This window comes from Molossus molossus, unplaced genomic scaffold, assembly GCF_014108415.1.
Source record: "Molossus molossus isolate mMolMol1 unplaced genomic scaffold, mMolMol1.p scaffold_m16_p_4, whole genome shotgun sequence".
Lineage (NCBI taxonomy): Eukaryota > Metazoa > Chordata > Mammalia > Chiroptera > Molossidae > Molossus > Molossus molossus.
Window position 1 is genome coordinate 66,257,248 of NW_023425377.1, and position 26,774 is coordinate 66,284,021.

The 26,774-nt window shown below is 53.3% G+C and overlaps 2 protein-coding genes across 3 annotated transcripts; one reads left to right on the plus strand and one right to left on the minus strand.

The window, feature by feature from the left end:
• Positions 1–36: 36 nt before the first annotated feature.
• DDX49 (DEAD-box helicase 49) lies at positions 37–7,682 on the minus strand. The gene is made up of 13 exons (XM_036281910.1): positions 7,530–7,682; positions 6,320–6,443; positions 5,248–5,333; positions 5,038–5,159; positions 4,524–4,711; positions 4,235–4,375; positions 3,455–3,530; positions 3,095–3,171; positions 2,851–2,948; positions 1,512–1,586; positions 842–930; positions 671–742; positions 37–581 (listed from the first exon to the last, which is right to left on the minus strand). The coding sequence occupies exons 1-13, from the start codon at positions 7,642–7,644 to the stop codon at positions 393–395; spliced, it is 1,452 nt and encodes a 483-aa protein (XP_036137803.1). The 5' UTR covers positions 7,645–7,682; the 3' UTR covers positions 37–392.
• A 514-nt stretch (positions 7,683–8,196) lies between these two features.
• On the plus strand, positions 8,197–25,074 carry COPE (COPI coat complex subunit epsilon). Of its 2 annotated transcripts, XM_036281912.1 has the most exons (10): positions 8,197–8,374; positions 14,364–14,426; positions 14,598–14,698; positions 17,718–17,870; positions 19,037–19,090; positions 19,588–19,669; positions 21,057–21,212; positions 23,575–23,643; positions 24,653–24,727; positions 24,833–25,074. In XM_036281912.1, the coding sequence occupies exons 1-10, from the start codon at positions 8,249–8,251 to the stop codon at positions 24,878–24,880; spliced, it is 927 nt and encodes a 308-aa protein (XP_036137805.1). In that variant the 5' UTR covers positions 8,197–8,248; the 3' UTR covers positions 24,881–25,074. The 2 variants fall into 2 exon arrangements, with proteins under 2 accessions (XP_036137805.1, XP_036137806.1); XM_036281913.1 differs by lacking the exon at positions 23,575–23,643.
• Positions 25,075–26,774: the final 1,700 nt, after the last annotated feature.

The window sequence follows — 26,774 nt, forward strand, 5'->3', positions numbered from 1 at the left end:
CATACCCTCCTCTCCTGCCCCTTCCTTGAGAGTCAGTAAGTTGAAAGATCCATTTATTGAGTATCTCCTGCAAAAACCTTCACTTTTGGGTCCCATGGCAGCCCCCTGCAGTGACCCCGGGCTGGAGTTACTGTTTATGGAGATGGGCCCAACCACATGGCCAGTGTTCCTTCCTTTACAGCCTGACTTTTCACTAAGGCTCTAAGAAAGGGCCAGCTGGGACCACAGGGTAGAGAACCATATACTGCACAACATGGGTGTCCATGGGCTCCACTGAGAGGGGCTGGGCAGGTTGGGAGGGGGAAACTGTCAATAAAGGAAGACCCTTTGACTCTCAAATCCTCAGTTTGATGAAGGAGTCTCAGGCTGGGCAAGCAGAGGCTGAGTGGGCCTCAGGCTGGGCCCTGGGTGGATGCTGGGGCTGAATGGGCCTCAGGCCGGGCCCTGGGTAGATGGCCCCTGCGGCCAGCCCCACCAGCCTTCTGCTGCTGCAATGTGTGCTTCACCTGCTCCTTGAAGCGCCTGTTCTTCTGCTTGATCTTGGCCAGCTCAGCCTTTCGCTTGGCCTCCAGGTCAGGGTCCTGGTTCGGGGAGAATAGGGAGGTGGCTGAACTGGATATTTCCTACATGAGGAACCCTGCCCGCCCCCACCAGCTGGCTCAGCCCTCACCTTCCCTTCTAGGATCAGCTGCTTCCGCTTATTAATTTCCTTCTTTTCGTCAAAGTTGGCTGCCTCAAGTTTCTGGGGTAAGGGGGGAGAGGGAGAAGCTGTCATGAGGTGGAAGATCCCCATCTTGAAGGGAGCATCCCAGGTCCCAAGGATTATCTCCCTGGCACTCACAATCTCGCATTTCCTCCGCACCACGTTGACCTGCGTGAGAATCTGCAGCACCTCAGCCTCCTCCACCAAGAATTCCTCCAGCTTCTTCTCTATGGGGATAGTGGGGACCCAGGAGCGGGGGCAGGGGAGGGTGGACATGACAGGGAGAGGAATTGCAGGTACATAGTGAGTTCCCAATGTGGTGGGGGCATGTAAGACGTCTGGGGGTCATATCAGATAAGTCAGGTGGGCAAGTTCTGGGATTTCAGACCTAAGTAAAGTACAGACTGCTCTTTTTTGTATGGTTGCCAACACTATGAATTGGACTGGAAATACATATATATATTTTTGGACACTGTCCAAAAAGGCAATGTGTTTCTAAATTTTAGGAGTCACTGGTGATTGGACATGCCTAGAAGTTTTTGGTCTTAGCTACACATTAAACCACCCGAGGGGGGTTTTAAACAGACTCAGGCCCTATCCCTGGGGCCTCTGACCCATCCACAGGGATCACCCACACAACATGGTCTCAGAAACCAAAGTTCCTTCCCATTGGACATGACTTTCAGCCATTATGGGGAACTGTTTCAATAACTAGGCAAAAGAAACTTCTCTGGGGGTTGTATAGGAAGGAAAGTACAGTTTAAGATGAGAAGGCAGGTGAGTACCCCACCCTTGCCCCTTTACTCACTGATCTGATCTTCGATGGCATGTACCAGGTGGATGTCATACTGTGTCACCAGTGTAATAGCCTGTCCCTGTCGCCCTATGAGGGATCAACAGAGACAGGTCAGGACTCCTCTTAATTGAGGGAAGCATAACTTGGTGCATAGGTGGGAGCAGGCGAAGAAAGCCCGGGGTATCAGGGCTTGACCTCTAGCCAAACCTGTGTAGTGGGTGATCTGTCCCAGGGGAGCTGCAGGACACCAGGGAGAGGCAGCTCTCCTGCTAGCTTGGCCCTACAGAGAGGCAGGAGACGTGGCTGATTTCCCTTTTTGTTTTTTTAGCCTCACCCGAGGACTTTTTTCCATTTTTTTTTGTTCTGATTGAGTGGGAGGGAGAGAGAAAGAGAAACATCGATGTGAAAAGGACACATCGAGTGGTTGCCACCTGCATGACCCAACCAGGGCCGGTGACAAACTGCAACCGACATACATGCCCTTAGCGAAAACCGAACCCGGGTCTCTCTGGACCGCAGGCCGACGCTCTAACCGCTGAGCCAAACCGGCCAGGGCTGATTTCCCTTTTTGGCATGGCTGCTAGGGAGCCCAGGCTGACTTATGTCACCAATAAGCCATGACAGGCCTTGGCCCAGATTTCTGCATGCCAGTTTCTCCATTCCCTGTTTCTGTGATAATGACTAGTACTGGACCAGTACTGACAGCTGATAAGGTCCATGATCCTTAGAGCAGCCCCAAATAGGCATCACGTTCTCATTACCCATCATTTGACAAAGCAGTAAGGCCCAGAAAGCTCATGTGACCTGCCTGAGGCCACAGGGCAGGAAAGAGACAGGACCAACGTAGCCCCAGAAACCATGTCTCTCTCCACTCCAGGCATGAGAAAATCTCACGAATGCAGTGCCCCTGCCTGGCAGGGCTGGGGAGCAGAGAGATGAACATCTCCTTGGTTCCTGGCTAGGGTCAGAGTGAGGGCCTAAACTTGGCACCAAATCCCACAGGGCAACACCACATCTATCAGAACTGAGGCACCTACTCACTACAAGGTCCCAACTGGCAGCCCTGACAGATGAAGGGGACTGGAGTGAGGCAAAAGGGAGTGATCACGACTGGGGTAGTGTGCACTATGTCCCCAAGAGACAGTGTGTAGGTCACATGGAAAAGCCAAAATGCCTCCACCTTTGCTTTTAAATGGACAATTCCCCAGCTTGCAAATGCTGCCCCTAACATCTCTCACCTGCTGGCTATATCCCTCTGCCCCATGTCCCACCAGCTGATGACTTTGGCACTTTATGGTGTGGGCAAGCTCGCAGATGGTTCCCTAAAGGCTACCCCACCTTGTTTGCTTACCTGCACGGGCTGTCCGGCCAACTCGGTGGATGTAGATCTTTGGGAGCCCTGGGGTGTTGTGGTTGATGACCACCTGCACTGTGGGAATGTCCAGGCCCCTAGGGACAGAGGCCAGTCAGCACCACTGTCCACATGGTGAAACTGAGGCTGCCCAACCCTTGCCCAAGGCCAGCCTCCTGCTCTGGCCCCTCAGTGGGGGTGTCACTGGGCTGGCACATGGGAGAGAGTACCCTGGGATGCTCACCGGGAAGCCACGTCTGTTGCGATCAGGATCCGATAGATGCTGGACTTAAACTTGGCCAAGGCAGCAAAGCGTTCTTTCTGTGCCAGATCAGGGGGAGAATTGGGGGACAGGGCTGGGGGTCAGGTACAATCTTGGTATATGTTTGAGTGCTTACTGTATGAGGTCTGGGGACAGGGTAGAGGCCAGGATGGTCCTGCCTTCACAGGGCTCACAATTCAGTGAGGGAGATAACTGAGAAAAAAAACAGACTGGGGCAGGCAGGAGTGGCAGGGAAGTGTTCCAGGCAGAGGGAAGAGCCTAGGCAAAGGCCCTGAGGCTGAGAGGAGTCTCAGACAAGGCTGGCAGGTAGGGCTTCCTCACCTGTTTCATCATAGAATGTAGAGCCACAGTGGGGAAGTTGAACTTGCGTAGCATCATGCACAGGACCTGGCAAGTCCTGGTGGGAAGGATGCACTGTCAGCACCTCTAAAGCTGGGGTCTTGGGAAAAAACTCTTGCCCCTGCCCCTGTCGAGGACCCCAAGCAGGTGGCCCTGCAGACAGGAAAGGACAAACAAAGGTGCAGGGTATCTTGCCCATTCACATCCTCTCTGCTGCCTCCTCTCCTAGCCTAAGCCAGCAAGAGTCAGCCCCACATCCGGACTTTTCTCTTCAGGTAGCCAATAAATTCTTGAGGAGCAGCAACAGTTAGGAGGTCCTGTCAACATGGTATTGACTGCCCGTCTTCTAGCTCATGTTAAAACAGTCTACAGCTTTTTGATAATCCCCTCATATGCTCGGAAGATTCTAAAGTCCCCGGGACTATGGTGAGAACAGCCCCGGGTGTGGGTGCTGCTGCACTGGGCCTCAGTAACACCCTTAGACCACAGCGAATAGGCTGCTCCAAGGCTGGGGACAGCCAGGGACCCCTGGCCCTTCAGGTTAAGGGTAGATCTGAGGAACCCCAAATCCTGGCTCCACCTTCAGAAGAAGTGATCTTGGTGAGTGGCTTGATCTCTCTGAGTCTCCTTGAGCAAATCTTTCAAAATCTCTGGTCTGAGCAGAGATTCTAGAGTGTCGAGACTGGCTGTGTGCCTCCCACCTGTGACCACGGGCCACCTCTGGGGCATCTATGAAGGTGTGTGTGGGCCCACAGAGCTTACTTGCACGTGTTGGTGAAGATGATGATGGACCAGTCCTCATGCTCATCATGGAAGTTCTGGATCAGATGGACCAAGTAGGCATCCTTGACCTTCTCAGGCACCAGCAGGTAGCGCTGGTCTAGCTGTTCTACTGTGCACACCCTGGAAAGGGGTGGGCCTCAATTTCCTCTTCTGTTGAATTCAGTCAATGCCCTGCCCTGTCTATGGGCAATAACTTCCATTGGGTATAACCTCCACCACCACCTCCTGCCTGCCCTCCACCATCCCTGGAATGTGGCTGTGGACTCACGGGGCCTGAGCCTCCCAGAAGAAGGGCTGGTTGGTGGCCAGGCCCTGCAGCTCCTTGAGTGTGTCAGTGAGGGTGGCACTGAAGAGCAGTGTCTGCCTGCGGGCCGGCACAGCTGCCAGGATGGCCTCTAGGTCCACAGTGAAATCAGTGCAGCCCTGCTCCAACAGTCGGTCTGCCTCATCCATCACCTGCAATGCCAGCATCAGGGAGTAGTGGTAAGGGGTTTGGAATGAGTACACTGTCCAAGTCTGGCCTATCTCTCCCATATTCCTCCTTCCCAACTTTGTCCATGAGCCTGGGAGCACTCCCTCTCAAGGTCTTGGAGATCCTGTTCCCTCACCTGTCTCAGCTATAATGTCACTTCTTCAGACAGGCCCTGCTCTCAACCACCCTCACTGGTACAGACCACCTCTTGTCAGTCTCTGAGATGTCCTTGTCATGTTCCTAACATTCTACTGGATGGCCTGTGGGATATGTTTTTCAAATGGACAAATCAATGCCCAGGTCAACTCACCAGAAAGCGAATCTTCTTGATGCTGAAGGTGTTGGAACTACGAAGATGGTCAGCCAGGCGCCCAGGCGTGGCAATGACCACATGTGGTTTCCGGGAGAGCTCCAGGGCCTGGGCCACCATGTCTGCGGGTGGAGGGCAAGAGGTGGGGCTTGAAATATAGTCCAAGGTTGCAGAGGTCCCATACCCAGAGCCTCCCTGGGGCCCCTGTACCCATGCCGCCAACGATGATGCAGTCTTTTAGGCCCAGAGGCTTCCCCAGGACCCGGAACTGCTCTGCAATCTGGTAGGCCAGCTCCCTGTGGGTGTGAAGGAGCCAGATTGTGTCACACAGAGATTCTATACCTGTCTTCCATTCCCATCTCTACCCCTAGGGCTTCCTGACTTGCTCTCTTCTATTCACACACCCTCCATAGCTCCCAGTCTCTTTTGAACAAAAGCTCTGCCAATTAGCTTTGGAGGCCTGTGTGGACCCTTCCCCCTCACCAGACTAGGCCCCGGAACAACCCATGGCCCCTCCTTCCAGTCTCACCCAAACTAGCCTCTCTTCCTCCCGTGTTCTCAGCAACAGCCTTCACACCAGTCACCAAAGCCTGAAATCCAAGCATCAGTCCCTCCTCCTCTGAAGTCAGTCAGTATCCAAGTGCCCTCCTCTCTACCCCTTGGCCCCTGCTCCAACCAGGCCTCTCTTCAGCCCATGTACCCACTAACTGTCCTCTTGTCTTGCCCTCTCGTTTACATTCCCTCAGAATCTGGCACTCAAGGCCCTTCTCAAGCTGGCTCTAATATGCCCAGCCCCCTTCTGTTCCCTGCCTCTCACACCTCTGCATGAATGCACTAGTAGTTCCCTCTGTCTAGATTACCTTTCCCCAAACTTGTTCCTTGGAGAGACCCTTCTCATCTTTTAAGGCACCCCTGACTGAAGCCTTCCTTGACACCACCCCTCCCCAGGTCATGCTCTCATAGCATGCAGCGCCTACCTCTCCTGCCATTATAAAACTTATGATATCAACTACCACATCTTTCTGACCAAGAACAAGAGATGTGCCTATTCTAAGCTATTTGACTATTGACAGTTCCTGTCTGGCCAGCATTTGCCCTAAGTCAAGCTCTGTGCTTAGAATTTTTCACATACTATCTTGTTTCATTCTACAGCACCTCTAAAAGGAGGCATGATTAATGTCCTCATTTTGCACACAGGGAAAGTGTGGCAAAGAGAGGTAAAGTTGCTTGCCCAAGAGAATGCAGCTGGTCAGCTCACCCAGGAGGCCTGTGTGGGGCTCACCTGGTGGGTGTCAGAACGAGGCAGAAGATGCCATAGGGATCCTCAGAGAGCTTCTGCAAAATGGGCAGGACAAACGCTGCTGTCTTGCCACTGCCCGTCTTGGCACAGCCTAGGCAGTCCCGACCTGGAAAGAGGGCAAAGCAACGTCAACAGTTTAGGTATAGATGGGTGTTCCACTGAGCAGTTACTGTGTGCCTGGGACTAGCCCGTGCCCTTTCCATTCCGGGCATACTGACAATTTTTCATTGTGGGCAACTGACAAATTCTAGGAAGGAGAAATCATTATTCTCACTTAACAGAGGGGGAAATTGAGACTCAGAGATTTTCCCAGGAACTCATCCAGTGAGTAGCAGGCTGGACTGGAACGCACATCCATGATTCAAGATGCTACTAACCACTACCTCATTTTGACAATCTTCCCCACTACCACCGTCATCTAAGCTTGGGGAACCTGGAATGCCCTCCGCCAATCCGCACCTTACACTCCCTATTGATTCTTTCAACTTTGTTTATTTAACTCATCAAGTTGTCACGTCCTAGGCTTCCTAAGGGCATCTCTGCAATGACAAGACTAGGCTGGGCCAGAAGAATGGGGAGAACAGTCACGAATCAGAGTCCTGGATCTACCAGTACTCTTGACAGCCTCAGTTTCCATTTGTTTTGGGTTTTTTCACGTTTAAAATTTTTTTTTCTTTATTGATTTTAGAGCGAGAGGAAGAGAAAGGGAGAGAAAGATAGAAACATCCATGAGCGAGAACAACTGGCCGCCTCCCTCATGGCCCTTACTGGAAATTGGGCCCACAACCTGGGCATGTGCCCTGACTGGGAATCCAACCCGGGACCTGTTGGTGCATGGGTCGACGCTCAACCACTGAGCCACAGTGGCCGGGCACCTCAGTTTCCATTTGTAAAATGAAGACAGTAAGTGTAAATTTTTCTCAGTTTTCCCAGTGCTATTGGTTAATCATTCACCAAAACCTCCCTGAGTTCTGCGACTATGGAAGTTTCGGAGATTACATCACTTGTTCGCGAACACACAGTGAGTCAATCACGTAGCCTAAACGCTAACAACATTGCCTGGTAGGCCTCCGGAACCCATGTTCCCCAAATCGCCGGAGGCTGCCCTTCGCCTCTTAGAACCAACAAGGGTAAAGGGAAAGGAGGCGGCGACAGGAGCGGAGATGCCTCTTGGGGAAGACACCACACTCACCTTCCAGGATGGCGGGGATGCAACCGAGCTGCACGGGTGTGGGCTGTTTCAAACCCAGCTGCCGACATTGTTCTACGAGCCACGAGGACAGACCTAGCTCCCTAAACCCGGCCATCCTTACCGTCAGCCGCTGAAACCGTGTGAGCCGCGCTTCCGGCGCGTGCCAATGACGCAATGAGATTTCCCCCATTGATTGGATCAAACTTCTTCATGGTCCCACCCTTAAATTCCTGGAAGGTTTTCTCCTTGGCTCGCAGGATTAAATCAAACTACAATTCCCGAAGTGCCCTGCGACAAATCCCCCCCCCCCCCGCTTTACTTAATTATTTTTGTTAATCCTCACCGGAAAATATATTTTTCCATTGAGTTTTAGAGAGAGAGGAAGGGAAAGAGGGTAGGAGAGAGCAAGTGAAAGCGCCAGAGAGAGAAACATGATGTGAGAGACACATCCACTCAAGCACGCGCCCCCACCGTCCAGGGATCAATCTGCAATCCAGGTACTGCCTTGACCCAGAATCGAACCGTGACCCTTAGGTGCGCAGGCCCACGCTCTAACCATTGTGACACACCAGCTAGGGCATTTACTCTTGTTTAGGAGTCTCCCATTGGGTCCTCTTCAGGCCGAAAGGAGTAAACTACATTTCCCGGCGTTCCCCCCGGTGGCTCCCCGCTTCCTGTCTACGTGTCGGTCAGGAAGAAGTGGGTGAGACGAGAGGGACATGGCGCCTCCGGCTCCCGGCTCGGCCTCTGGCGGCTCAGGGGAAGTGGACGAGCTGTTCGACGTGAAGAACGCGTTCTACATCGGCAGCTACCAGCAGTGCATCAACGAGGCGCAGCGGGTGAAGGTGCGGCCGCCCCGGGGCCGGGGGCGGAGGCGGAGGCGGAGGCGGAGGCTCTTCCTGGTGGCCGCCGGTTGCGCGCTCTGTTTCTAAAAACTCTCTTGTCCAGGTGGTGCCTCCCCCCGCATCTCTTCAGAGGCAGTGTGGAGTTAATCCTCGTCCCGTGACAAAACCTAAAGCAGTACTAGTTTTTACTTCTCAAAGCGTTCGCTCTGCGCCCTGGAAGGCGTTTGAGTAAGAGCCGTTTATGCTGCTAATAGTAATGGTAATGGTGGTGATTCTTATTTGCTGGGCGCCCACACTGGCCGCTCTACCGTCAATACCCGTGAAGGGGGGACTGTTTATCCCATTTTACAGATAAGAATACCGACGCTCTAGAGAAATAACATCCCCGACGTTATTCTGCCCCTCTAGGCCGGCTATTTCTCCCCAGATTCGTTCGTTCATTCATTCTTCAGTGAGCATCTTGATGTCAGGCCGTGTGTTCATGCTGGGCTCAAAACAGTGACAAAATAGGCAGAACTCTTATCTCTATTTTGAGAACCTCAGCTTGACAAGGGAGACAGTAAACAAGTCAGGAGGTGGTGTGATGGAGAGTTGGGGAAGGAGCTTGGCTGTTAGAAAGCTAGAAAGTAAATCTGCAGGCAGGGTCCAGCCAGCCAGGAGCTGATAACAGGAGAAGGGGGCAGCAATGGCTGTTAGCACGACCTTTAAGGGAGGGATGTGGGCCTTCTGTCACTTTGAGTAAACCATTGGAAAATTTTTTAAGAGTAGGGGACATGGCAGAGTCTTTGCCTGCCTTCACAGCCTTGTGTTTCAAAGAGAGTAAACAAGCAAATGAATAATTACAACTTGAGTACTACCTGTGGGCAAAGGGAGATAAAAAGTACTCAGTCTGAATTGGGGAAGGGGTGGCTGCTTCACCCCGGAGTGGTCCAATCAGCCCTTGCCTCTCTGACTGTCATTTGAACCTGAGACTGAACTTTGAAAAGCATCTAACCCAGTAAGTTACTGTGCTGTGGCAGGTGTGAGCTCAGGGTGGTCAAGGCATAAGAGGCCAGTGTAGCAGAAGTGGGTAGGGGTGTTGAGGGGGAGGATGGAGAATGATGTGGGCAGGGTGAGAAGCAGGGCCTTGGGGGCCACAGCAGGGGTTTGAATTTTAGTCCAAAGGTGTGGGATGCCATCAGAGCACCAAAGAAGGGAGTGGCAGACATCTTCACAAGAGACAGGCAGATGATTGGGAGGAATTTGGACTCTGTAGAGAAGGTTTGATTTTCATGCTTCTCTTCGGAAGTGAACCCGATGTCCCTGAGCATCTGTATAATGGGGATAAAACTCAAACAGACTTCAAGAAGCTGTTAGGATCTGTTGAGATAACATTTCATGATTGTACTAATTTTCAAATAGTTTATTGTTTTTATTTTTGTTTTTATTCTCACCCGAGGACATTTTTGCATTCATCTTCAGATAGAGCGGGAGGGAGGGAGGGAGAGAGAGAGAAAAACATCGATGTGAGAGAGACACATCAATTGGTTGCCACCCACACAACCCCAACCAGGGCCAGGGACAAACTGCAACCGAGGTACATGCCTTTAGCGGAAACCGAACCTGGGTCTCTGTGGTCTGCGGGCCGACGCTCTAACCTCTGGCTAAACTAGCCAGGGCTGTATTAATTTTCTGTTGCTGCCTTGACAACTTACAAGAAGCAGCCTAAGACAACACTAATTTATTAATATCTCATGGTTCCCCTAGGTCAGAAGTCAAATACGGCTCTTATCATGCTAAATTCAAGGTGTCAGCCAGATTTTGTCTTTTTTGGAGGTTCTAGGGACAAATCTGCTCCCAAACTCATTCAGATTGTGGGCTCTCTGCCTGGGGCCACTCTTGGCTCCTAGAGGTTTCTCTCTAATCCTCAGCCTTGCTTGTGTTCCCTCGCAGTCCCTATCTCAAAATCAACCATAGGTTGCTGTCGTTTTCTTAATATATAATTTTTCTTGATTGATTTTAGAAAGAGGAAGGGAGAGGGAAAGATAGAAACACCGATGAAAGAGAACATTGATTGGCCACCTCCTACACGCCCCCCACTGGGGATCGGCCCACATCCTGGGCATGTGCCCTGTCCGGGAATCAAACCGGCGACCTCTTGGTGCATGGGTCAATGCTTAACCACTGAGTCACACCGGCCAGGCCCAGCCATGGGGTTTTTCACACTTGAATTTCCCCTTCTGCTGCATTCCTTCTGCCTAGTCTCTGCTTTTAGGGTGTCCATGATTAGACTGGGCCCTCCTGGATAACCAGCACATTCTCCCCATTTTAAGGTACATAACTTTAATCGCATCTGCAAAGTCCTTTGTGATGTAATGTAAGCTATTTACAGGTCCCATGGACTGGCATAGACATCTCTGGGGAACCTTATTCAGCCCACCACTAGAATTATATGTGCCTCCTTGCTAGAGTAGTGTAGACTGTGAGAAGATTGAGATAGACCTAGGTTCAGTTTCCAGCTCTATTATGTTGTTTCTGCAACCAGAACTGAGCCTCAGTTTTCCCTCCTGTCAAATGGGAACAATAGCACCTCTCTCCACAGAGTCACTGTAAAATTTGGCATTGCACTCATGTTCACCTTTTGGCTTCTGCCATGTGTTTGTGCTGTTTACATCGTAGCAGTGTGTTCTTTGAGTTTTCTCACATAATATGCAGACTTTGTATTATTGCTGAAAGAACTAGCGTGATCTGTACGTAGAGAGTGACTGAAAACAAAGGAAATCATACCAGTGGTCACTCTGGCTGGAGGCACACACAACCCAGCTTCTGAGCCATAGATAGACATACCAAGACATTATTCCTGAGGCATCCAGAGAATGGGAGCCCTGTCCGCCCTTAGCTATGTGATGCCAATTAATTCTGGTTAGTGGAGTACCTAAACCTTTTAGGCAGCTTGTACTGCATTGAAATCTATCCCCAAAAAGATATGTCCACCTGGACACCATTAATGTGACTTATTTGGAAAAAGGGTCTCTGCAGATGTAATTCAGTGAAGGATCTCTAGAGGAGATCAGCTGTGATTTAGGAAGGCCCTAAATCGAATGACTGGTGTCCATCTGAGAGAAAGGCAGAGAGGTTTGAGGTAGACAGAAAAGATGGAGGTAGAGGTTGGGGTGATACAGCCATAAACCAAGGAATGACTGGCGCCACCAGAAGCTGGATGAGGCAAAGAAGGATTCTCCCCTAGAGCTTTTGGAGGGAGTGTGGCCCTGCTAACACCTTGATCTTGGACTTCTGGCCTCCAGGACCTTGAGAGAAGTTGTTTCTGTTGTTTTAAGCCCCCAGTTTGTGGTAGTTTGGTATAGTGGCCCCAGCAACCTTAGGCATGACCTGAGGTAGCCCTGGGTGGAACACTGGTGTGTCACAGCATTATGCCACCATCATGTCCCTGTTTATCAGACACTTTAAAAAAAAAAAATGCTTTTATTGAATTTTTAGAGAGAAACATTGATCAGCTGCCTCCTGCACACCCCCTACTGGGGATCAAGCCCTCAACCCTGGCATGTGCCCTGAATGGGGATAGAACCGGTGACTTTTTGGTGCACAAGATGACACTCCGCCAACTGAGCCACCAGCCGGTCTGTCAGACATTTTTCAAGTGCCCACAAGATGGCAGCAGGCACCACCCAGGTATTGGGGACAAAACAGAAGAAAGCCTTAGAGGAGCTGACCATCTAGTATGGTCAGGTGACTCTCATTGCCAGTAAGGGAAGGAGACACAACCCTTCCACCCCAACTCTATCACTAGCCTCCCCAGATAGCACCCCTTGTACTCCGGCTTGGCTGCACCTATCCATCCTGGGGGCAGGTAGGACCACCCTGATGTCAGGCAGCATTGATAGGCATGGGCCTCCTGGCTTTGCCAGTTTCTGAGTTGTCAGGTGATTCTGATGAGCTGTCAGTACTGGGGACCAAAGCGGCAACTTGGTGCCCCTGCTCTGTACATCTGTCCTTGTTCTTATGCCTCCCAGAAGCTCTTCTCTTTCCTAGTGATTGAGAGGGTCCCAAGCATCCACTTGTGGCTTCTTGGTGAGACCTTGGCAATCCTGCAGTTTGGTGGTGATGGTACCCGTTTTACAAATGGGGCGGTTAAGCCCTGGTCAGTTTTCCTCAGTGGTTAGAGCATTGGCTTGCAGACCTAAGAGTCTTGGGTTTGAATCCAGTCAAGGGCACATACCTTGGTTGCAGTTCGGTCCCCAGCCCTAGTTGGGGTCATGTGGGAGGTGGCCAGTCGATGTGTCTCTCTCACATTGATGTTTCTCTCTCTCTCTCCCTCCCACTCTATCTGAAGATAAAATGGAAAAATATCATTGGGTGAGGATTTAAAAAAGGGGGGGGCCGGCCGGTGTGGCACAGTGGTTGAGTGTCAACCCGTGCACCAAGAGGTTGCCAGTTCAATTCCTGGTCAGGGCACATGCCCAGGTTGTGGGCCAAATCCCCAGTTGGGGGGCATGCAGGAGGTGGCCAATAGATGATCTCTCTCATCGATGTTTCTCTCTCTCCCTCTCCTTTCCTCTCTCTCTCTCAAATCAATAAAGAAAAAAAAATTAAAAAATAAATAAACATTTCTTAAAAAAAAAAAAAATGGAGCAGTTGAGGCTCAGAGTTGGCTCTGGGACCCAAGGTTCCCCTCAGGTCCTTCCATCGTGTCCTTGCTTCAAAGACACCAAGAGCCAGCGTGTCTTTTTTTTTTTTTTTTTTTACTGAAGGTAGTGTGGGTTCCCCCAGATAGGTTGTCTTCACCAATGTCCACCTCTGAGGGTCATTTGAAAGTCACTTATTTAGCAGACATTGTGTTCCAAATCATGGCCAGATTCCCAGCCTGGTCACCAAGGTCAGAGAAAGCCTCTGGGACCCTGCAGTGAAGTTGGCCTGAGTCAGACTGGGACCAGGAGCTAGGCTTTTTGTTTGTGGTCTCCCTTGGCTTGGAAGGAGGACATGTCGCTCACCACCCTCACTCCCCACCCCTCAGGCTAGGGAGAACAAGGCATAGTGACAAGGATCTGGTTCTCACCTTGGGGGAGGGCAGTCCTGGTATATCCCCACCTATGGAACTCCAGACCCTTTGCTGGGGTAGCTGTAATGCCATCTCTGGGCTTGTTGGAGAGGCCACTTCGAAGTGGCCGGGCCCTCTTCCCACCCCACTTGTACCTCCCAGCCCCTCAGGTGGCGTGTCCCAGTGCCCCTACACCCTCTGGGCTGAGCTGCTCTGTGTCCACCTATCCCAGGTACCATAGGGCCTCCAGAAAGTTGACCAGCACCCTGGAGTTTAAAAGCTGTTCTCCCAAGGTAGGGTCCCTTGCCCGCACACAACTTCCTGGAACCTTCCTCACAGTCCCACAATGAATGCTGTGTGAGATCACCTCACTTATGCTTCTCAGCTCTGTAGTGGCTAAGCTTAGGGGGTGCTATCCGTGGACCTTGTCACCAAGTACTGGGAGGTCTTTGAGGTCTCACCTGGCCCAGGCTAGACACACTGTGCTGGGGCAGCAGAGCTGAGCTCTTCCAGAAAGGTCCTTTGCGTGAGGCAAACCATCATCCCGTGTGTGTCGTGTTTAAAGAGTGTTTTGGAACAAAAGCGGGACAGGAGTAAACTGCGTGAAAGTATTTGTTACAGAAAGTAAACTCCTCTTTACACATAACTGCCTGGTCGCATATGTTCTTCAGCATCCCCTGTCCCCTTATCCTGTGGCTGTGGCACTTTTCAGTGCTCAGCCTCACCTGGACGAACGGCGGACGATTGAGCTTCCTTCCTGGGGTGATTGGAATGGAACAAATTTAGGGGCCTGCCATACTGTGTTCCCTCAATAGAGGCCGCTCTCCTGCTGCCCAAGGGCACAGGAAGCTAAGAGCCAGGGCCTGGACTCCACCAAGGAAGTTGTCTGCTCATGGCCTCTGAGGGCTTGTCTGGCACATGGCCCTGTGGGTCCTGACCTGACTGTTTCCACAGCCATCGAGTCCGGAGAGAGATGTGGAAAGGGATGTCTTCCTGTACAGAGCGTACCTTGCACAGGTGAGCGTGGGCTGTGACTGCCAACACCCCTGGGATGGGAGAGTAAGGAGCAATGCTGAGTGGGGTGGTGCATGCTGGTTCTAGGCTTCATTGGGGTGATGCCGGAGCCCCAAGAAGCTCTCTGCTCCGGGTAGGGCAGGTGGAACTGACAGCATGCTTGTCTTACCGTAGAGAAAGTATGGCGTGGTCCTGGACGAGATCAAGCCTTCCTCCGCCCCTGAGCTCCAGGCTGTTCGCATGTTTGCAGAGTACCTGGCCAACGACAGCCAGAGGTGAGGATTGGGAGTGAAGGGGGGTCCTTCTTCCCTGCCCCCTCACCTCCCTGTGCTTCACTTTCCTCCACTTGCACAGTCAGGAGCAGTGATGGATGGTATTTCAAAGGGGTCTGGGAGATCAGAGACAGAACATGTATGTAGATGCCCTCAGGAACTCTGAGGGGCCCCTGAATTTACAGCCCTGGATGTTGCAACGGGAGCCTCTCCCAAATATACAGGGCAGGGACCCTCAGCATGACAGGGGAGGTGGCTTTACCACCTGCTGCTTGTCTCCCCAGGAGAGAGGCCAGGTGGAGTGCAGGTGGGGTTATGCCAAGACCTCATCCTAAGCTGTGGGTCCACCCCAGACTGCAGACCACCAATTGTCAAAATCCTGAAGGCAATGGCCAGGAGAGGTTGGGGGAAGGGCTGTGGGGACCCATAAGCCCCACACCCTCCTATGACCCAGGGAAGGTCTCACCTGCCCACACTAGGACTAGGGCCAGGGCCAGGGCCAGGGCCGAACTCCCAAGGGCTAGACCCACCTGTGCTCAGCCACCAGCGTGTGCTGCCTCAAGTGGTTTCTACTGTACATTTCCACAAGCTATTCCCTCGTTGCAGGGATGTTTGCCCAGGTGCTTGTGAGCTCACATCTTTTGTTTGTGGGTGGGAGTCAGGTGATCCTACTTTACCTACGTATGGAGCATTCACATAACCCAGCAGGCTCCAAGGCCCACAACAGGGAGCTGTTGTGTCCTGCTCTGCAGGCCAGCAGCCACCCCCATCCCTACCCCACTGCAGCCCTAGAAACCCACCACCACCCTGGCCTGTTACTCACAGCACCTGTTGCCTCACAGAGGGGCTTTCCCTAATCTCTGCCCTTTGGAGTTTTCTAGACCAGGATATGGTCCTGACCTTGGTGACACCACACTTCCCTCATGGGCCACTGCAGCTGTGAGTGAGACTATCTGCTGTGACTCCCACCCCCACCCCATTCACCCAAGAAGCCCAAGGGTTGGGAAGGGTTTTGCTTGTGAGCAGTGGCAGCTGAATGTGCCCCCCAGAAGACATGTCCATGTTCTGGCACCCAGAAACTGAATGTGACCTCACTGGAAATGGGGTCTTTGCAGATGTAAGTAGTTACGGGTCTTGAGATCATCCTGGGTATAGGATGGGCCCTAAGTCCAGTGACTGGTGTTCTCATAAGAGACAGAAGAGACAGAGAAGAAGACGAAAGCAGAGATTGGGGTGAAGTGAACATAGTAAGGATTGCTACAGTCACCAGCACCAGGAGAGAGGCCTGAGACAGATTCTGATAGAGCCTCCAGAAGGAGCCATCCCTGCCCTCACCTTGATCTGAGACTTCTGGTCTCCAGACCTGTGAGAGAATAAATTGCTGGGGTTTTTTGTTTGTTTGTTGTTGGGTTTTTGTTTTGTTTTTTAAATCTCATCTAAGGGTCTTTTTCCATTGATTTTTAGATAGAGTGGGAGGGAGGGAGAGAGAGAAAAACATGATGTGAGAGGGACACATCAGTTAGTTGCCTCCCACATAGCCCTGTCCGGGGCTGGAGATCGAACCTGCAACTCAGGTATGTGCCCTCGACGGGGAATCAAACCCTGGACCTTTCAGTCTGCGAACCAATGCTCTAACCACTGAGCCAAACTGGTCAGGGCTAAATTGCTGTTTTGATTCCTTAGTTCATGGTGCTTTGTGTTGACAGCTCCAGTGCACTAAGACAAGCAGCCTCCTGAGGCCATCATTTCTCCCACTCTACTTCACCAGCCAGAGTGACAAGCCTCATTCTCATATGGAAGGGGAGATAAACTTGGGGGCCCTCCAGGGGCCGTGGCTGCTATAAGCATTATAGAAAAGAACCCACAAGAAACATGGGGCATGGATGAATGCTCAGGAAAGCAAAGTGGCACATGGTGTGTTCATACTGACAGCACAAACTGCTACCCCTGTCGGACAGTCAGCAAGCAGACAGTGGAGAAAGTACCAAGAGACCATGAAGATAACTGTAGTACATAACAGGAACAATGTACAACACTAATGTTGCAACAACAGCAGGCAGCATGTTCAATCTCTGTGTGCCAGGAACCAGGCAGGAAGCTTCAAGGGGTGGCTTCAGGGGCTCCTCACACCAAACCCAACTGATCCCTGTATATTATTCCACCACGGAGAACAGGAAACAGGCTCAGCTGTGAAATCATTTGTCCTTCAGGCACCTCCTTGGTGGGTCTGGACATTAACAGGCATGTCCCTGACCTCTAGGGGACCTCGAACACAGGCACTTGACCAATAGCCCCCAGTACCTGTACAGCACATATGTATTTGTAAAGACTGGACCATGAATAGCAGTAGTGATGCAGGCTGGACCCACACCTCCCTTCTCTCGTCAACTGTGCAGTAGCCCTTTGAAACATGGGGTCTCAGCTCCATTTTCCAGTTAAGCAGACCATGACCCAGGCCCCCTGGGGCTGTAGGGGTGTCTAACTGATCCTTGGCCCAGCCCTCATTCCAGCTGGACTGCCAGTCCCCACCCCAAACCCAGCATGTCACCCCCCTTCAGGAGTGGCTGGTAAGCTGGGCCGGGACACAGGGCTCCTCAGGACAGCAGCGCATCACTGGTGTGAGATTTGCTTATGCAGCCTCATGTTCCCACACAGGTGCCCCTGATGAGTCCGCCTGTCCCTCTCTGTCAGGGGCAGAGTGGACATAGCAGCCCAATAGGTCTGAGGGCCAGGGGACCCTAGGCCTGGGTCACCATTTGTGCTAGTTGGTGGCCCTGGCTTCTCTTGCACCATATCTTCCCCACGAGGCCTAGAGCACCCAGCCTGGTGTCCCTGTCTGTGAGGGTGAAAAGTGCCTCGTGGAACGGTGGTGAGGCTGGCATGCAGTGGTGCTAACAGAGACAGCTGGTCCTGTTCTATCCCTTTGCTGCTATCCACCCCTGGGGGCCTACCTCGCCTACTGTGTGTGTGTCTTCTTACAGCAGGGGGGCTGCTGTGGGCCCTAAGCGCCTTGCCTTAACAGGGACACAATCATCGCAGAGCTGGACCGAGAGATGAGCAGGAGTGTGGAGGTGACCAACACCACCTTCCTGCTGATGGCTGCCTCCATCTACTTCCATGACCAGAACCCAGATGCTGCCCTGCGCACCCTGCACCAGGGGGACAGCCTGGAGTGGTGAGTGCATACCCTGCTCCGGTGAGACTGCCTAGACGGGGGACAGCTTGGAGGGGTGAGTGGCCAGCCTTTTGAGTCTTTGGACTGCTCAGGGCCTCTTTGTTGTCATGGGAATGGTGAGGTGGAGGCTGTTTTGAGAGATGTCCAGGGTTCAGGCCTCCTGTTCAGGCTGCAGCTTCCATTCTTGATCCAGGAGACACTCCTTTCTGCGTAGCTGAAAACCCCGTTCTGACAGCAGAGCAGGAAGCCCATGGTTTCTGCACACCTCTGCTTTTTGTTCTGGCTCTAGCCTTTCCACAGACTCCCTGGGTCACCCCAGGCCCTCTCCTGAGGCTGGCCCTTGTTTAGGGCCCTCCTGGGCTGGGTCTCTGGAGCCTAGCACACCGTGCAGTCAGCCCCTCTCCACCCCCACCCCAGGACGCCACTCTGGGCCTACGCTGCATCCAGGGTGCTGTGTCCAGAGCTCTGGCCCCAGAGGTTGCAGCTGCCCTTTCTTGTGAGCTCTCTGGTGCCTGCTTTCCCTGAGTTGGTCACCACACATTTGTTACATATTTGTTTATGTTCCACCTCACTCCAGAAAGGGGTTTACACCAGCTTAGAAACAGGTGTGGTGTAGGGCTAACAAGGCAGTAGATTCTGTGTTTCTCAGGCTCCTATGAGGGCTGCTCTGGGTGCTAGGTCATGTTTCAGTGAGAAAACTTGGGAATGAGCGGCCATATACGTAGTGGGCAGTACAACTGTCTAGGGCCAAAAGGGAGGCCGTGGGTTTGGGAACTGAGGGGGTGATTACCTACTCCCACACAGCCACTGCATCTGTGACTGAATTTGGGAATGGGTGGGGGTGTGGCACAGATTTGGAGCCTAGCCTGGACAGGGTGCCCATGGGCCTGGACTCTGTACTTTTGGGACCTTGCGGAAGCTCCCAGCCCAAGCGTGGTCAGTGGTGAGATGTGGGAGCCAGGTTCCTGGGAGGTGGAGTGGGGCTTGGCCCAGCAAGCGATGCCTGGATCTGAATTCAGCTCTGTTGGGCTGGCGGTTAGCCTCAGTGTTCCCCTCTGTAAGGCAGGGCTAATGGCCTGAGCACTCAGATTGACACCCGCATGGAATGAGCCCTGATGGGAGTGGAGTAGGGAGAATGCCCACTAACCACCTGCCCTGTCTTGTAGCATGGCCATGACAGTGCAGATTCTGCTAAAGCTGGACCGTGTGGACCTCGCCCGGTAAGCCCCTCTCTGCCTGTCCCCACCTGGGGCTGCTGGACTGGTGCCTGTGTGTTAGGGTTGTCTGAACAATGACAAGTCCACGTCAGGACCCCATGTTCTCTGGAAACCGGCCTCTGCCCTCAAGGGGTCACTTAGCATGGGGACTGCCCCAGAACCCACCCTGAGACCCAGAACCTGGTGGCATGATAGTTTCTCTAGTCGTTTCACTCCAGTCCATTGGGTGACACACCATCCTTAACTGCCTTTCCCTGCAGGAATGAGGGGTGGCACTGTCCGTGTCTCGTTTCCCTCTGTAATGTAGATGATGTGGCATTGTTGGGGTGGGCTTTATGAGTGTGGTAGGGCCAGCATGTCTGAACTGAAGGTGGGGGGTGGCTGGGCCAGGATCCATGAGCCTGCATGTGTTCGTGCACCCCATGAGCAAGGAATGGGTGTGTTGGTGGGGCACCAGCCAAACCGCTTGGCTCCCTTCCACCTCTTTCCTCCACCCCTAGGAAGGAGCTAAAGAAAATGCAGGATCAAGACGAGGACGCCACCCTCACCCAACTGGCCACCGCCTGGGTGAACCTAGCCGTGGTGAGCCCCTGGCCATGCAGGGAACTTGGAGGTGGGGTGCAGGAGAATCATGAGTGCCAGGAGGTGACCCCTGAATTCAGAGCTGCTGCTCCCATTGGGGCAGTGCAGATGTGGGGTCCCACAGATGCACTGGACTGCTGCTTATTTGGGGCCAGGGTCCCATCCCCCAGAGGAACCCCCCCAGCCCAGGCCATCCCTGGCATATTTCCCCCTTCACTCAGCCTCAGTCTTCACCCCATTGCAGACTTCTTACAGCTGAGTGGCTTGGCTAGAGTCAGAGTGAACAAACTGGGGGCTCCAACCAGACTTGGGGCACATCTGCCCACGTGCCTCCCAGGGACACATCCCCTCCTCCAGGGTCTGACCCTGTGCCTGGAAACTGCTCAGCTTGCTCTCTGGGCTCCTAGCACTAGGCAGTTCAATTGCCAGTGCCCCCTGGTACCTTCTCCCGTGCCCACATGCCTGGGCACCCCATCCCTCATCTCCTGGCAACAGCCCCTTTTCTGGCACTTGACTACTGTTCTCTGAGTTGCTCTTTTATATGAGCCTTTTAAAATGTGCTCCCCATCTCTGTCTACACTGCCCTTGGAGGCTGAGGCCTCACCCAGGCAGGTTTCCAGTATGTGTCCAGTTTAGTCTTAGAAACCCCCGACCGCACTCTCTGGTAGCCTTGCCTGTTTTCACAAGCACACCTTGGACTGAGGCACCCTTGCAAGTGTGACCCTGCATCTTTTCTTTAAAAAAAATTTTTTTTTCTTTATTGATTTTAAAGAGGCGAAGGGAGAGGGAGAGAGAGACAGAAACATCAATGAGAGAGAACATCGATTGGCCGCCTCCTGCATGTCCCCCACTCGGGATTTGGCCCACAACCTGAGCATGTGCCCTGACTGGGAATTGAACCAGTGACCTCTTGGTGCATAGGTCAATGCTCAGCCACTGAGCCACACCTGCCAGGCGTGACCCTGCATCTTTAGCAGGAGGACAGAACTCAGAACCTGGTGGGGAGGGTCAGGGTTGCTGTTTACAGAGAAGAGGTCACCGTTGACAAACCATGTGACCTCTTCTATATAACCAGTTGACAAACCATCCAGTGATGTCTACTTAACCTCAGCCTGGATGCCCATGGGCTAACTCTCCCTTTGAAGCTTCAGCTTCACACCTGTAAACTGAAGGCTGGAGGAGCCAAGTGTGAGGTGTCTGTGCTATTGTGGCCCCTTCCGCAGAGCCCAGGCTGTGTGGGGCTCTCTACACGGGGGCAGAATCCAAGGAGTGAGGGCCATGGACTGGCCATGCTGGGATCACCTACTGCTCTGCTCTGTGAGGTAGCAGGCTGGGGTAGAGCTGGCAGCAAGATGACAAAGCAGTGATGTCAAAACTGTTCCCACAGGGTGGTGAGAAGCTGCAGGATGCCTACTACATCTTCCAGGAAATGGCCGACAAGTGCTTGTCTACTCTGCTGCTGCTCAATGGACAGGCGGCCTGCCACATGGCACAGGGCCGCTGGGAGGCTGCCGAGGGCGTGCTGCAGGAGGCACTGGACAAGGTAGGGCAGGTCTAGCCCACGCTCCAGGGCTCCTGGAGAAGACAGCACATGACATGGGCCACACAGGGATTTTAATACTGAATAAGTTAAAACTCATGATTGCAAACAAAAATCTTGATTCCATCTTTTCTTGGAAATGGGAGGACCTCATCAACTGAGGTGTGAGTTGGCCTGAGCTGAGTAGACATTCTTGCTGTCACCTTGGCTGCCTGGTCTAAAGGCCTCAATGTGATGCCTCATCATGTATTTGGAAGAGACACCCATTGTTCACTGTGAGGGAAGGAAGAGTGGGCCGCAGACTGGAAGTGGCGCCTGGACCCTGTCAAGAAGTGGGGCCAAGCCCTGGCCAGTTTGGCTCAGCAGTTAGAGCGTCGGCCCGCGGACCAGAGAGACCCAGGTTCAGTTTGTTCCCAGCCCCGGTTGGGTTCGTGTGTGTGGCAACCACTCGATGTGTCTCTCTCACATTGATGTCTCTCTCTCTCTTCCTCCCTCTGTCCCTCCCTCTCTATCTGAAGATAAATTGAAGAAAAAAAAACGCCCTCGGGTGAGGATAAAAAAAAAGAAGCGGGGCCTAGAACACTGTCCTCTGGGGTGGCCACGGTTCTGTTCTCCCCACTGACATCTGAGGTCTTTCAGTATATATATATATATTATATATATATTTTTTGCATTTATCATCAGATGGAGCAGGAGGAAGAGAGAGAGAAACATCGACATGAAAGGGACACATCGAGTGGTCGCCAAGCACACGACCCAACGAGGGCCGGGGACAAACTACAACCGAGGTGCATGCCCTTAGTGGGAACCGAATCTGGGTCTCTCTGGTCCGCAGGCCGACGCTCTAACGGCTGAGCCAAACCAGCCAGGGCTCAGTATATTTTTATAACTGGAAAAGATATCAAAACTTTTTTCATTTTTAGAAAATATCTTTTTTTTTTTTTTTTTTATCCTCACCCGAGGACATTTTTCCATTTTTTGTTCAGGTAGAGTGGGAGGGAGAGAGAGGAACAGAGAGAGAGAGAGAGAAACATCAACATGAAAGGAACACATCGAGTGGCTGCCACCCGCATGACCGACCAGGGCTGGGGACAAACTGCAACCGAGGTACATGCCCTTAGCGGGAACCGAACCCGGGTCTCTCCGGACCGCAGGCCGACACTCTAACCGCTGAGCCAAACCTGCCAGGGCTAGAAAATATCTTTTAATACAATGAGAAACTGACAGCAGTAGGAACTTTCTCCCCGTTCATCTCTGCGAGGAGCCAAGTTATCAGAAGGTTGTTTGCAGAGTGTGGATGGGCCAAAGGGGTGTTAGTCCAGTGGTCCTGTGGGCTGGTGTCCTTAGGCTCACTTGTGGACAGGGTGTCCTGTGCTAGTGGGAGGAGCTGGGTCTCCAAAAAGAAGGGCAACTTGGGCCCTGGCCGATTGGGATCAGCGGTTAGAGCATCAACCTGCGGTCCAGAGAGACCCGGGTTCGGTTCCCACTAAGAACATGTACCTTGGTTGCAGTTTGTCCCTGGCCCCGGTTGGGGTGGTGCAGGAGGCAGCCACTCGATGTGTCCCTTTCATGTCAATGTTTCTCTCTCTCTTCCTCCATCTCCCTATCTGAACAAAAAATGAAAACATGTCCTCTGGTGAGGATTAAAAAAAAAGGGGGGGTCAGCTTGGGTTGGAGTGGGCCTGTGGTGGATGTGCACCCTGGGTAGTGCATCTCTGCCCCAAGTACCCCAGCAGGTGCCCCCCCAGGGGCTCTGGCTGAGGTTCCTGGCTGAGGCAGTGGCCAGCCGTTTCCTAGGGTTCCCTGTGTCTCAGAGCCCAGTGTGGGCTGGTGGGGTGACGTCACCCTCCTGGACGCTCTGGTAATTTCCCAGCAGCTTCCTGCCAAGGCCTCCAGGGAACAGGAGGAGTGGGTGGGGTCTGCCTGTTGTCTCAGAGCTTATCCTTCAGCAGGAGGGATAGCTGTGCTGTGGCAGCACTGAGGCTGCCTTTGGCCAGGCTTTGTTACTTTGAGATTTGAGATTCATGTGATAACTTGTCCCCTCCCAAATTGTAGCAGGGGCTTTGTCCCAGTCTGATCTGATGAGGCAGCAAGCTCAAGAGGGGAAGCACTGGTGCAGGGAAGTGGGAGGGCAGCGGGGAGGGCCCTGAGGTCACCACCTTGCAGAGTGGCCAGTGTGGGGAGCACTCAGGGTCTTGGAGCCTTGACCCTGTCCCACCTCTAAAGTGAAGGTGTAACCTTGTGCAGGTCACATCTTCACCCTAGGGTGGTGGGGGACATCGTCTTTCCCGAGATGGGGGTGATCAGGATGAGAGCGGGGCCTAGAAGTACTAACCCTGCTTGTCTGGTGTCCCCATGTTTTTAGGATAGCGGCCACCCAGAGACTCTGATTAACCTCATCGTCCTGTCCCAGCACCTGGGCAAGCCCCCTGAGGTAGGACCCCTCCCCCATCCAGATGCAGGAGGTTGTCTGGCCCTCATGATGCCAGCCTGGAGAGTGTGGAGGTTTCTGGTATGGTCTCGGCTCCAGAGGAAGCTCAGGGCCTTAGGGTCTGGACTTCAGGGTTGGCCTGGGGTATGGGCAAAAACCCACTTCCCAAGGGCAGGTGCAGTTGCTATCATTGATGGGGCCTGGGAAGTTAGAGTGGTGGGTGCTCCCCCAGCACCCCCACCCTGGCCAGGTCAGCTGCTCTTATGGGTCCTATGAACAAGTGGGCTAGGACCCCGAACTGTGCCACCTCAGGGTGGGGGGTAGGCAACAGGCTGGAAAAGGGGCTCAGGGGAGTGATCCCACCTTGTCTAAGGGTGAGGAGGGAGGAGGATGCTGGAGCACTACTCATTTAGGTGACTGGCCCAGCTGGCCAGGGCCCCAGCCAGGGATCCATGGCAGTCAATTCCCAGCCCTTAGAGAACTCTTGGGCAGCCTCAGCTAGGGTGGTGCAGGACAAATAGGATGACCCTTCCACTCAGCCCAGAGACAGACCCAGACTCCTAGTCTCTGGGATACAGAGCCAGACAAATGCCCAGATCCCATACGGTCAGGGCTGGGCCTGGCAGGTGGGGCAAGGCTGGCAGCAAAGGCTGTGCTGGGGCCTAGGTTTTAGTCCCCAGGCCTCTGGGTGCTTCAAACCCAATCTCTGTTCCCAACCCCATTCCCTCTGATCAGCCTTCCACTCTTTCTGTCCCCCCACCCCCCGCCATGCTTCCCTCCAGGGCCCAGGCCCCTGCGCAGCCCGCTCCCATGAATTCTGTGGTACATGAACCCCATTCATGTACCAAGCTCAGGTGCTGTTCTAGGATGGGACAATGGAGGGCATGTGGGGAGATCAGGGTTTCTGGCAGGGAGTCTGCTGGGTAGCCCTCACCCCACCTCACCCCTGCCCTTCAGGTCAGAGCCACAGGGGGCCCATGTTCAGCTAACCCCAGCCTCACCTTCCCCACAGGTGACAAGCCGCTACCTGTCCCAGCTGAAGGATGCACACAGGGCCCACCCCTTCATCAAGGAGTATCAGGCCAAGGTGAGCCCCAGACCCCCTTGACCTGCCAGGGAGGGCCTGGAACTCAGGGTCTGACTCATGTGTGCTTCCCTTTCTTTTTTTTTTGTCCCCCATTTCATGTTGAAGGAAAATGACTTTGACCGGCTAGTACTGCAATATACCCCCAGCGCCTGAGGCTGGCCCCAGATGCAATTTCTGCAGTGGGAAGGTGAGGCCCAGCTATTCTGCCGTTCCCACTGGGCACCTGCCTTCCTTTCTCCCTCACTTTGGCTGACCAGAGACAGAGGCTGGAAGCCCAGCCTCCTCCTTTCAATAAAAGTCTCCACTGTGGGTATTCCCACCTGAACCGTGTTTGCACTAGCTACTTTGAAAGGGGCATTTTGGAACCAAGGCTGGGACAGGAATGGCCTGGGTATGGAGTCCTGGAGACCATGGTCTATGATCAGCAGTTGCCAGGACTCCCTTGCCCCTCAAAACAGCTTACCCATGCAGCTGAGCTAAAGGCACAGCCATGTCCCCCAAGCCCAGTTGGCATCCAAGGAAACTGAGGCACAGAGAGGTCACAGCCATCATGAGGAGCATCAGAATTCAAACCCAGGACCCCCCAGTGGTCTGTAGGCAGTGAGGGGGCCAAAAGTGCTCAAGCCTCAGCTCGGCTAAGTCAGGAAGCAGTGTGCTGGGTCCTCATGTTAGTAGACATTAGCCTCCACCAGGCCCATGCTCCTTGCTGCTGCAGTGCAGTGAGTCATCAGCCAAGTCTGAGACCTGCTGTGATCAGGGCCATGGGTGCTGGAGCACCAGGGTGGAGAGATAAACGCATAGTGATTGCCCTGTGAGATAAGAAGAAGCAGGATAACAGAAGGAGGTGGGTAGGTGGGTTAGGGGGCCTCTGGAATGAGGTCACCATCAAGCTGTGTCCACCCAAACAATAAGTTGCTGCTAGGCCAGGTTCTGGGGACGAGCATCTTAGGCAGCAGGAACAGCCCATGCAAAGGCCCTGAGGTCATACTGGGCTCCATGAATTGGACAGGGATTCTTGCCCTTTGTCTGGGTCCTTCCCAGGGAGGAGATAAGACACCTGGGTTCTCAGTGCCTGGCCTCATCTGCCTCAGATGTCTACCCAAACCTCCCTCCCTGCCTGTCAGGGAGCTCAGCAGGGGAGAGGTGCAGGGCAGGCCTCCCCCGGCAGGGGCATCAGTGAGGAGAGAGGAGGCCTGCCCTCTCAGGTGGGGCAGGGAAGGGATACCAGTCATGAGACCTCAGCAGCCCCTTACCAGCCCCTGGTGCCTGGGAGTCCTGGTGTCCAACTGTCAGCACCAGGAGCTACTTTCCATTCCTCTCCTGCACCCACCTGTTGGCAACCTCCTGTCTGGGCTCTGCCAGAATGAAACTAGAGGCTGGGCTGGGTTGGGCTGATGGGCAGGGCCCTCTCCTATTACTAGATGGGCACCATGGACACCAGACTGGGTAGAAGGACAGAGAAGGGTGGTTGAGAAGGTTCAGGGCTACCCCCACAGGCCGGGCTGGCCTATGGGGGCATGTCCAGCCAGCCCAGCTCTGAGCCTCTCTGCCTGCCAGGTTGACTGTAGCATTAGTCATCCAATGGGATGAGTGAACCCCTGTCCATTGCACATTCAAAATAGTAGAAGGTACAATAGGACAGATGGTGACAAGTGCCAAAAAGACAGATTGGGGGCATGGGGGTCAGGGAGGTACACTGAGCAAATGATATTTGTAGGTGAAGCCTCAAGTTAGAGAAGAAGATGCCCTGCCAGTACCTAGGGGAACAACATTATTCTAGGTAGAGGGAACAGCCAGTGCAAAGGCCCTGAAGCAGACCTGTGCCAGTGGTATTAGAGGAATAGGGAGGAGCCCAGTGTGGTTCTAATGGAGGGAACAAGGTGGAGAGGAGGGCAAGTAATGAGTCAAAGAAGTTGGGCTTTTTCTCTGAGTAATGGAAACCACAAGAACTGTAAGCAGAGAAGGCTCCCTCTGACCTCTGTGCTGGGTAAGGAGGAAGCCAGGATGCTGCCAGGCAGGAGGCAGGAGGTGGCCCAGGACCACATGA

What these genes read in the sequence shown, in the direction of transcription:
- DDX49 (XM_036281910.1), bottom strand. Translation starts at nt 7,644, where the DNA reads ATGGCCGGGTTTAGGGAGCTAGGTCTGTCCTCGTGGCTCGTAGAACAA. An exon ending in TCAAGAAGATTCGCTTTCTG is followed by an intron (nt 4,712 to 5,037) that starts GTGAGTTGACCT and finishes CTGGCATTGCAG; the next exon opens with GTGATGGATGAGGCAGACCG. An exon ending in TGGCCGGACAGCCCGTGCAG is followed by an intron (nt 1,587 to 2,850) that starts GTAAGCAAACAA and finishes GATCCCTCATAG; the next exon opens with GGCGACAGGGACAGGCTATT.
- COPE (XM_036281912.1), top strand. Translation starts at nt 8,249, where the DNA reads ATGGCGCCTCCGGCTCCCGGCTCGGCCTCTGGCGGCTCAGGGGAAGTG. An exon ending in CTGGCCAACGACAGCCAGAG is followed by an intron (nt 14,699 to 17,717) that starts GTGAGGATTGGG and finishes TTGCCTTAACAG; the next exon opens with GGACACAATCATCGCAGAGC. An exon ending in TGCAGGAGGCACTGGACAAG is followed by an intron (nt 21,213 to 23,574) that starts GTAGGGCAGGTC and finishes CCATGTTTTTAG; the next exon opens with GATAGCGGCCACCCAGAGAC.